This window comes from Dunckerocampus dactyliophorus, chromosome 8 (genome assembly GCF_027744805.1).
Source record: "Dunckerocampus dactyliophorus isolate RoL2022-P2 chromosome 8, RoL_Ddac_1.1, whole genome shotgun sequence".
In the NCBI taxonomy this organism is placed as follows: domain Eukaryota; kingdom Metazoa; phylum Chordata; class Actinopteri; order Syngnathiformes; family Syngnathidae; genus Dunckerocampus; species Dunckerocampus dactyliophorus.
The window spans coordinates 2,895,480-2,907,085 of NC_072826.1; the positions used below are offsets into that span (position 1 = coordinate 2,895,480).

At 44.4% G+C, this 11,606-nt stretch overlaps 1 protein-coding gene across 5 annotated transcripts in view; it reads left to right on the forward strand.

Annotated features, from left to right (window-relative positions):
• cacna2d2a (calcium channel, voltage-dependent, alpha 2/delta subunit 2a) overlaps window positions 1–11,606 on the forward strand; it is a 211,760-nt gene that overhangs the window by 193,795 nt on the left and 6,359 nt on the right. For 4 of the 5 annotated variants that reach the window (XM_054783711.1, XM_054783712.1, XM_054783713.1 and 1 more), the window contains 15 exons: window positions 2,178–2,238; window positions 3,749–3,846; window positions 5,146–5,236; window positions 5,675–5,737; window positions 5,873–5,976; window positions 6,034–6,132; window positions 6,216–6,307; window positions 9,300–9,347; window positions 9,425–9,496; window positions 9,573–9,725; window positions 9,807–9,859; window positions 10,143–10,198; window positions 10,486–10,609; window positions 10,694–10,803; window positions 10,897–10,979. In XM_054783711.1, the coding sequence (XP_054639686.1) occupies window positions 2,178–2,238; window positions 3,749–3,846; window positions 5,146–5,236; window positions 5,675–5,737; window positions 5,873–5,976; window positions 6,034–6,132; window positions 6,216–6,307; window positions 9,300–9,347; window positions 9,425–9,496; window positions 9,573–9,725; window positions 9,807–9,859; window positions 10,143–10,198; window positions 10,486–10,609; window positions 10,694–10,803; window positions 10,897–10,979 (1,307 nt within the window). Of the gene's footprint in view, window positions 1–2,177; window positions 2,239–3,748; window positions 3,847–5,145; window positions 5,237–5,674; window positions 5,738–5,872; window positions 5,977–6,033; window positions 6,133–6,215; window positions 6,308–9,299; window positions 9,348–9,424; window positions 9,497–9,572; window positions 9,726–9,806; window positions 9,860–10,142; window positions 10,199–10,346; window positions 10,445–10,485; window positions 10,610–10,693; window positions 10,804–10,896; window positions 10,980–11,606 lie in introns of those variants that run through there. The other variant, XM_054783714.1, reaches the window with a different exon arrangement.

Consider the following 11,606-nt stretch of genomic DNA (forward strand, 5'->3'; position numbering starts at 1 on the left):
TTAACACTTTCACTGCCAAAGACATTAATTGACGGCGTTTGCTTTTTTTCGCGGGAGCTACAGATCAAAGTCTTATTCATCTTGTGTGTGAATTTCGGCAATGTATTTCTGTCCCAGTAGGGGGCAACAGCAACAGTTCTCTTTTCCTCCAACCGGCAGCGACGGATTGTCTATGAAGAAGACAGATTGTGGGTTGAAAGAGGAAAATGGCGAAGCACATGCAGAAATCGAGTGTCACTGTCACAGAGCTTGTCTGGCGGTGGATCTGCCCTTATAGTAGTGACGCCATCGCGAAAGATAGAGACAACATGGGTGCAGTTGACAATGGCAGCCGACGCAACAAGCTAGTTGTTAGCATCGCTGAGCCGTGTGGCGCGACACCGGAAGCAGTTCAATCAGGTGACTCAGAACCCAACTCTGATTCTTCTGACGAGTGGCTGCCGTCTGGATGGGTCAGCAGCAGGGATTCATCCCCACATCCAGCAGACCCCCCCGTCACTCTGCTTGAATTTGCTTCTCAGCAGAAAAAGCTGGTATTCTTTGTTTTTTGGTCAAAATCAGGTGTTTTTGCTGAAAGTTCCCGATGTTCTACCGCCAATTTCTAAAGACCCAAAAAGGCTTGAAACAAACTTTTTTTTTCTGATGAAAGAAGAGAGTCTTTCTTTAGATTGTTTCGATGTTTATGTAGTCCTAAAACTCAGTAGTCCTAAAGTTCAGCAAAAATGCCCCAAAACTCTGGCAGTATGGAGCTCTCTGCTCTGAACATGGCTGGCAGTCAATGAGAAAATCAATTAAGCAAATTTTGCATATTCTTGGCCTGAATTAAATATTTCCAAGCATAAAAATGACTAAATGAACTAAAATACAAATACAGTTTCAGGGATTAAAGGACGTTGATGGACTGTAGTCTACACTGGCCACACCACACTGGATTGCTGTCAACAACAGTTATTGCAGGTTTAAATGATCTACTACAATATCATTACAATAATAATCATCATCATAATCATGATAATAACACAGGGTTCCGGCCGTACTCCAGCTAAAACTCAACCCTGAATCCCCGACGTCACTTCCTGTCCACACGTCCAGAAGACAGTTATTGAAACACACCATCACGAGTCATATTAATGTCTTATTGTGGCTTATTGTCTCGAATTATATCTACTATATTGAGTAATAGGAGTGTAAAGGTGACTATAGGGGTGCTATTATATGTCTAGAGGGCTCTAATAATATTACAAATTTCCAGTGGACCTTCACAGGGGAAAATGACAATATGTTCCTTGATTGCTACCTAAATGCAATAAAAGATCATTTTTGCATCATTCTGTTAAGTAACTAACTAGGTGTTGCAGCCCCCCCCAACACACACACACACACACACACTCACGCACCAACACAGCCCCCCCCATCCCCCATGTGATCAGGTGTCAGCTTGGTGCAGCTGACTTCCTGTGTCGTCCCTCTCTAATCCTTGTCTACATCAGCTTGTCTCCCTCTTGTCACGTATCCCCCCCACCCTCACTCACCCCTCAGACCGCCAGGGGCACGGCCCCAACACTTCCTGTGAACCCCCGACCCCGGATGTGCACGGCATTGTGGGCGCAAACTACCTGGGCACCCTATTTTAGCTGTAAATAACGCATCATACGGTGTGACGTCGTGTGTTTGACTTGTCAAGATGGCGCAGGTGTGGATTGATGTAGTCATGTTGCCCTTCAAATGCCCTTCACAATGCAATGCATCTCCTGCCGTTATGAGTCTCTCAGCCCTCCGCCTGCCAGTCTGAGGGGTGACCTCCATCAGGACCCACCTCCCTTTGCAAAAGTTGGCCATGTTGATGCCTGCCTGACCTTAAAGCGCTCGCTGTCCCTGTATGCGTCTGAGAAGTCGCTGCCACGACACGAAGCCACTTCTCAGACGTCCCAAACATGCCCCATTGAACCCTCAATGAATGAAGAAAAGCAAATGGCATCCATCCAGGTCAGGTTCCATTGGAGGCACCATATTGGCAAACGCTAGTGTCGCCATGATTCCTCAATGCTGCTATGGTACACTCCTGTTTGTGTCCCCCCCACCACCCTCGCACATGTGAAGAACAGCTGCCACAATTCCCCTTCCCCCCCGGACCACCTTCTTCTCTTCCCGGATAATCTTCCCCCTTTCTGTTGCAGATTTTGAGTCACTGCTGCCAAACAGTTTTGAGTCTGAAGGACATGTATTCATTGCTCCCAGGTAGCCTTGTGTGGAACGCTTTGGTGTCCCAACTCTCATCGTCGTTGCTCATCAGTGCTTTTTTTACGTCTCGCCGCCTCCACGATATCTTACGTTGTGTGTTGCATTGTGCCATTTGCTTTCACACTGATGTGTCAACGTTTTGGTCGCAAGATCATCTTCACTGTAATAAATGAGGAGTGGTTGTGTGCATGCTGCTGCTGCATGTTTACTGTGTACACCATACACCGTACATGCATTAGGGGGTGTAACGGTACATGTCTGCATCATCTGAGTTTACCTTTAGGAATATTTGGTACGATATGGAGGCGTACCGAGTGCCCCCACAGTACACATTAAGTGCGCAACAAGACGTCTTTATGGTAAATACAGCGCAGCCCAGCCTTTGAATGGAAATAGTGCCAAGAAGAAGCCAGAGCTTGAAAACCCTCTCCTGTTTGGGAACACTTGGCTTTTCCGGTGAAATACGTAAATCGTAGGGGTGCATGGGCCGATATCAGGCAATTATGGTGTCACACCAATAAATTCGATAACATTAAAAATAGCTCAGGTAACCGATAATTGGAGAAAGAAAACACTCCAATGAGGTGAGACAGCCTGTTGTAATTTCCCCTGAGCTCACTTGTAAACAAACATTCACTTTAAGAGGAAGGACGTCCAAATTCTCCGTGATGAGGGTAAAACAAAAAAAAACTTAGAGCACACAAAAAAAAATCAGCCACATGAAGCGCCGGCGGCGCTGCGTTTGAAAAGTGCACAAGGTTTGCCAGAGACCTCTGTGGCGTCACACCGGCTGCTCAGAGCGTGTGCCCGAATACAGTGCACCTTGCTGGGCCACGCCAGGCGGCTCCTCCTGCTCTATAGTAGTGATGTGGTAGCAGTAATAATGTCATGATATTTGATTAGGATAAATCAACACGTGCAGTTGGTCAAATCCTAATTTGTGTGAGTCCTCCTTACCTCCAGGTGTGCACAAATTCCAGTTAAATCTGAATATAAAAAGTAGGAAAAAAAAAGTTAGCGGTACCATATCGGCCTTGAGAAGCAGAAAAAAAGATAACACGCATCTCTAGTAAATGGGAAAATACAAGCAGATGAGACGTAAGCGGGATGTTGGCATTATTCCGTAGAGATTGGGAACGGAGCTACAAGCCGGAACTTTTAATGCCGCACTTAAGTCAGTCAGGAGCTTTAGGAAAAATAAAATAATCATTCACACTCTTCTGCATCCTTGCATTTTCATAGAATTACCTGACAGTTTATGTTTCATTAAAAAATCATTAAAGCTGCTTACACAAACGCTAAGCAGGTTGATGTTCTGCATGTTGTTCCCACAATGCACCGAATCTGATGGTAAAACCCAGGTACGTACCGAACCGTGATGATGGCGTAGCGTTACACCCCTGAGCATGACTGTCTTCTATGCCACCCATCAACGCGGTGCGTACATGAACCGCTGTCAGGCGTCTTTCTGCATCGTCTTCAGTCATGTTTGGTTTTTGCTCTTCAGGGAATACTGCAACGAACTGGAATTGTCCAACAACAACACGGAATTCCTGCTCAACTTCATAGCGCTCATGGAGAAAGTGACCCCCGACTCCAAACAATGTCAGTGTTGACTCCACCTCTTATCTGACTTTATAGCCACGATCCGTACAAGTTGTGCTCTTAAAATAACTGCACTAAATTATTGGCTGTCATCACCATGGCAACCCACATCATCATCTTCAGTGTTTTAAATGTTGGTGGACCAGCCTGGACACCTGTCGTTTTGTTAGCATTACAGTTCAGACTTGAGTGCAGTGCTTGTGCACATACTGAAATGATCCATTAAATTGCCTGCCAATGTGGTCAGGGTACCAATGGTGGTATGTGGGCGCCTTGTAGTGTCATGCAGGATGCACCGTAGTTTTTTAGAGCCACTATTGATTAGGGGTGTCACAAGACACTGAGTTCATGAGATGAGACGAGTTGAGATTTTAACATTACTTTTTAAAAAAGTACCATGAAAACATTGGGGGGTTTTTTAATATGACAACATATTGCAATTCATAATTTAATTTCCACTACGTTACACTCTTCTGTGTGTATGCAAGCAGCCCCGCCTCCACCCACCGAGACAAAGAGACTGAATGACTGACAAAAGGGCTCACTCCGTTCATGCTGTTGTTCTGTGGAACAAACGCTGAAACCAATGCGCAGAGTGAACTCTCTTCCTGCCTGTTTGGAGGCAAGAGACGAGGAAAACCGACACGCACGCACACGGCGATATATCGAGGCCGGCAACATCATCCAGTTCATTTTCAGTTATTGTGCGATTCATCATTTTTTATGATCGTCCCAGGCCTGGTGCCCACGAGACATTTTTTCCCTGAAGGAGAAACCTTATCACGTTTTAACCTCACAAGATCTTCTGACACCCCTGCTATTTATACATAGAATACTGTATATACAAATATATTAACCAGAGATTTGCTCTCAAAATAATGTTATGACAGCAGCCAATTACCAGCAAATATGAGCAGAATGTTGGCATGGCAATCAAGTTAGCGGAGCCAATGATGGTACATAAATATTTTTCAACTGCTGACATGGATTACTACAACATGCACATTTATTACTTTCCCCAAAATAGTCATTTCCTACAAGTCCTTGAACGAATCCACTATGCATATTCTCTGTTTCACTCATGTGTGAACATGTTTGGTAAAAAAAAAAAAAAGACAGAATTCATCCGGCTAATAAATCAATGCGCTAAAAGCCTGGAACCCCATGATAACCTGTGCAGTCGGACTCCGTTGTTGCCTAAAAGTAATTCAACAAAGCCCGCCAGGGTCATTTCTAACAATGAGCAGCTTATATTCATGTTTTCTGCGTATTGACCTGCGTGTTCCTTGCCCTGTTTAGGTGACAATTTGTTGCTTCACAACCTGATCCTGGACACGGGCATCATCAGGCAGCTGGTGGACAAAGTGTGGAAGAACAAAGACTTGAACACGTGAGTAAGGATGCGTTCAGGCTTGAGCTTCGGAACTCTGGTCTCTACCAAAATTGAAGACTGTGTGTGAAAGGGATAGTTTGGATTTGTTGACATGACGTTGTATGACACCCCCATCAGCACTGTAGTTCATTAACAGCGACTGTGGAACACATACGGAAACAAGATGGCGCCATCGCAGAAGTAGATGCGAGCATCTTCGTCACACACACAAGAACGCACAGGCGACAAAACCTTGCTGGAGGTGTTTTAATAGTGGTCTTCATAGGTGCATTAATTACCTGCCTCTTTTTAGCTGTTTTTATGTCTTTAGAACGCACAGAAATACATGTTGTTTGATTGTGGATGAAGGGCAAAATTCCCCAAAAAAGTGCAGTTTTCCTTTAAGGTGGTGAAGGCATGTAATGGTGATGGCGTCACGTGTGTGTTGTTGTTCAGATATGGCTTTCTGGCCGTGTTTGCTGCAACTGATGGAGGAGTTACCAGAGTGTTCCCCAACAAGTAAGAGTCCTTATCGTTTTTAATACTCACTTTTAACGTCATGCAGAAGTGGCTCCTAATCTCTTGGATAAGGCGGTAGTGGCCTTGTAGCTGAAAGATTTACAGCTCTTTCTGTGCGCGCTCTTAAAATGTCAGGGCGGCAGAAAGCTGGGAGGAAGACCCCGAGCCGTTTAACGCCAGCTTTTACCGCCGCAGTCTGGACAACAAGGGCTACATCTTCAGAGCGCCTTATCGCACAGGTGAGTGATGCTCCCTCCACTGTGTTGGCACGCTCCTTCATCGCTTGGTTCCTGCAGCCCGAGACGAGCTTCTCAACCCAGAGAACGACACCATCGGCATCCTCGTCAGCACGGCGGTGGACATCACAGTGGGAGGGAAGACCATCAAACCAGCAGGTTCTTGTCCCTTTTTGCAAACATCATTCATTCATTCATAATTTGAGGTCTGCTTGTTCATGTGCAACGTTCTTTTATGTCAGTCGTTGGAGTGAAACTGGACCTTGAAGCCTGGGTGGACAAGTTTAAGATTCTTGCCAGTAACCACACTGACAACCGTCAAGGCTCACACACGGTAACAACATAAGAACACACACCCACACGGTAACGACATAAGAACACACACACACACACGGTAACAACATAAGAACACACACACACACACGGTAACGATATAAGAACACACACACACACACGGTAACGACATAAGAACACACACACCCACACGGTAACGACATAAGAACACACACACCCACATGGTAACAACATAAGAACACACACACCCACAAGGTAACAACATAAGAACACACACACCCACACGGTAACGACATAAGAACACACACACACACGGTAACGACATAAGAACACACACACCCACACGGTAACGACATAAGAACACACACACCCACATGGTAACAACATAAGAACACACACACCCACTCGGTAACGACATAAGAACACACACACCCACATGGTAACAACATAAGAACACACACACCCACACGGTAACGACATAAGAACACACACACCCACACGGTAACGACATAAGAACACACACACCCACAAGGTAACAACATAAGAACACACACACCCACATGGTAACGACATAAGAACACACACAAACGGTAACGACATAAGAACACACACACACACACACACACGGTAACGACCTAAGTACACACACACCCACACAGTAACGACATAAGAACACACACAAACGGTAACGACATAAGAACACACACACACACAAACGGTAACGACATAAGAACACACACACACACACGGTAACGACCTAAGTACACACACACACACACACACGGTAACGACATAAGAACACACACATGGTAACGACATAAGAACACACACACACACGGTAACGATATAAGAACACACACACGGTAACGACATAAGAACACACACATGGTAACGACATAAGAACACACACACACACGGTAACGACATAAGAACACACACACGGTAACGGCATAAGAACACACACACGGTAACGACATAAGTACACACACATGGTAACGACATAAGAACACACACATGGTAACGACATAAGAACACACACACGGTAACGACATAAGTACACACACATGGTAACGGCATAAGAACACACACACGGTAACATAAGAACACACACACACGGTAACGACATAAGTACACACACACACGGTAACGACATAAGAACACACATGGTAACGACATAAGAACACACACACGGTAACGACATAAGTACACACACATGGTAACGGCATAAGTACACACACATGGTAACCACATAAGAACACACACACAGTAACGACATAAGTACACACACATACGGTAACGACATAAGAACACACACACGGGAACGACATAAGAACACACACACAGTAACGACATAAAAACACACACACGGTAACATAAGAACACACACACACGGTAACGACATAAGTACACACACACACGGTAACGACATAAGAACACACATGGTAACGACATAAGAACACACACACGGTAACGACATAAGTACACACACATGGTAACGGCATAAGTACACACACATGGTAACCACATAAGAACACACACACAGTAACGACATAAGTACACACACATACGGTAACGACATAAGAACACACACACGGGAACGACATAAGAACACACACACAGTAACGACATAAAAACACACACACAAGGTAACGACATAAGAACACACACACACACACAGTAACGACATAAGAACACACACACACGGTAACGACATAAGTACACACACATGGTAACGACATAAGAACACACACACACACGGTAACGACATACAGTAAGTACACACACATGGTAATGACATAAGAACACACACACACGGTAACGACATAAGTACACGCACGCGTACATGAGCTGCATGTGCTCATGCTACATATTCACACACTTCACTGTGAGGTTGCCACATGTTTAGACAACAATGCTTGTGTCATTTTCACTGCATACTACAGCTATACTGCTATTTAAGCTGTACACTGACTACTCTAAAGTACATCCAAGTTTACTTTCTGTAGTTCTTTGACAAGAGGTACAAATATGAACATTTGGTTTTGATGAACAGAAATGCATGCAAACTACTGTAGATTTGACATATACTCTATGTCGTTTATATCTAAGTAACATAGTCACCGTTATAGTTACAAAAGTAATGCAAAATACACGCTGGGTGTTACAAATAAATAATTAATTATGACGCATTTGATCTGTTTTTAAATTCCTTGTTGTACACCAGCCTTTTCAATGTCCAACTGTGTGAGTTTCCACCGTGGTCGCAGTACAGTTACTATGTTGTGATGATCATTCGTGTATCAGTCCCATTTTGAAATGCATTTTCTTGAAATGCATGTACATAAATGGCAAAAACAGCATAGTGTATGTACAGTACAGAATATACTGGAGCTGCTTCGATGCTGACATATCAATGCGTAAAATAAACGCAAGCACAGCGCAGAGATTGTTTTTGGCTTGGCTGTACTCTATTGTAATCACCCGCTACCTCAAGATACTTCAGGGTTTTAAATCTATTAATTAATTACATTATGAGAAAATTACTCATTTAGTTAAATTACTAAGTTCATCTTTTTTCTTTACTTAATAAACCAATTAAATGTCTTGTATTCTTGATGCTATGATATGAAATTACACTACTTTTTACAATTTACCGATACCAGCCTGAACTTTACTCAGTGTGGCGTCGGAAACGACATCAGTGGTATCGTACATCACTACAATCCACACTCACGAGACACTTCATTAGGTACAAATGAGTGTTTCCAGCTGTTTGAGCCTCTCATGCAGCTAAAAGGTGTAACCAAAATGTTAGGAACAGTACGATGCAGTTACTTTTGGTAAAGCGCCACGTTGCCACACCTCATGTCATCAGACTGTGCAGGTGTACCCACGTGTACCCACAGAAGTGTCTAGTCAGTCTGTGCTCATTTTTTCATAATCTTGGAACAGATGTGTATGTTATTACTGTTATGATTAAAGAGCCTGCGTGTGTGTGTGTGTGTGTGTGTGTGTGTGTGTGTGTGTGACAGTGTGGACCCAACAGAGGCTGTGAGATGGACTGTGAAGCCAACAGTGATGTGAGTGTTCCTCATCTTCACATTAAACGTCACCTTTCCTCTGTGAACCTCCTACATCTCTGCGTGTTTGCTTGCAGGATCTGCTGTGTTATTTAATAGACGACGGCGGCTTCCTGATCATGTCCAACCAGAAGGACGACTGGAACAAGGTGAAGTGGACGCCCATCACGGCCGCTTCTCAGACCGACCTCCCCCTCCTGACGCGACTGTGTGTGTTGTCCGCAGGTGGGCATGTTCTTCAGCGACGTGGACCCCAACTTGATGTTTGCGCTCTACAACAATTCCTTCTACAACCGCAAACAGTCCTTTGACTACCAGTCCGTGTGTGAGCGCATGCCCAACAGCGAGGCCGGAGCTGCACCACGAGGAGTCTTTGTGGTAGCAACATACACGTCAGCGATAACTGTACATAGAATACGCTCATTCTATGTCTTTTACATCTCATCCTTGCTTTTGCAGCCCACAGTTGCAGATTTTGTCAACTTGGCTTGGTGGACTTCAGCAGCTGCATGGTGAGGAACGTACCTAACAGTTATTACACACTCACTGGACACTTTTATTGCACGGGTCTCAAACTCACAGCTTGCAGGCAGGACCTCACGTCATTAAAAAGTAACAGCTACACGTTTGTTACTGCGGTTTTACAGCTAAACTGCATCCACCCGGCAGTCGCGTCAACAAGTAACAAAGACGTGGTCATAACACCCCTGCAACTAATACAGTGGCTGCAAAAACTACGCATTTTTAACTGGTAAATGAGCTGTTTTTATTCACATTTCCACCTCTTGTCTTCAGGTCATTGTTCCAGCAGTTCATGTATGGACTGGCTTATCACAGCTGGTTTGTCACAGGTAAAATACTGGCTTGTTTACTGTATGAATGTGCATGGTGGTGTTGTAAAATAAGCTTGTATCTCTTATGTGCTTACTTTTGTACACTAAAAAGTAGCATTTTGTACGTTTGAGCGAGTAGTCGCTTTATTCCAGCTGCTCTTCACAGATATGAGACTTGTCTTGCAAATGAAAGCAGCGAAAGCAGATAGTGAGTCTACAAAGTGACGGTATGAATCATTTATCACATCCAGGATGACGTGTGTGTTTGTGTTTGTGTTTGTGTTTTTGTTTGTGTTGCTGTGCAGACGAGGTGGACGCAGAGGGGATCGACTCCAAAGAGAGAAGCTGTGTGATGATCCAGACTCAGTACTACCTGAGCAACCTCAGCAGCTCCTACAACATGCTGCAAGACTGTGGCAACTGCTCCAGGTACATGTACGCACACACACACACACACACACACACACACACTCTTTCTTAATCCCTTTTCCAATGAGCATGTGTTGTGTGCAGGCTGATTCACGCCAAGAAGCTGAACAACACCAACTTGTTGTTTGTGGTGGCTGAGAAGATGCCCTGCAACACCTGCGAGATGGACAAGCTGTCCCAGGAGGAAGAGGAGTGTATCCTCTCACGTCATGATACCACACGCACACGCACACGCACGCATTGTTCAGCAACACATTGTTGATTATTCCTTGATTCCTGGTTTTCAGTCAAGGAGGAGAATCCATGTGAAGAAATGAGTGTAGCGCGCTATAGAAAAGGACCTTCCACCTGCTTTGACAACAACATCGCTGTAAGATTGACTCCTTTCTTTAGCAACAGTCACGTCATTCTCTGCTTTCACGGCTCGCGTTATTTACTAGACATGCACGCTTGTAGACGGCCACGACGTACGCCACCAGACATCTACATTTTCTAAAGAAGACACAAGTCGTATAAATAAGAAATACTGCATTGACCCCAACAGAAGACATGACTTTTCCCTAGAAAAAAGTCTGAAAAAGATGGATTGTCCTTTATTCCGAGGCGAGGGATAAATACGAGCAAACCACAGGTGGCGCCAAGGGGAGCTTTTCTTCCCGTCACTCACGGGTCTTGAAAAAGAAGGGTGATGTTATATTTAGGGTTGTCTTATATTCCGGGTCAAGGGATCTATGTTCGCAAATAACAGGTGGTGCCAAATGACTTCTGCCACAAATGAGCTTTTTTTCCCGTCACTCACGGGTCTTGCAACGAGGGGTGAGTCTTAAATCCAGAGTCGCCGTATATTTTTAGTGTCGGGATTTATACATGCAAAGGCGCCAAATGACTTCTCTCCCGATTGAGCTTTTCTTCCCATCACTTACGGGTCTTGAAAATTCAGGGTAGTCTTAAATTGGGGTCAATATGGTAATGTCATGACATATGTGTGATCATCAGA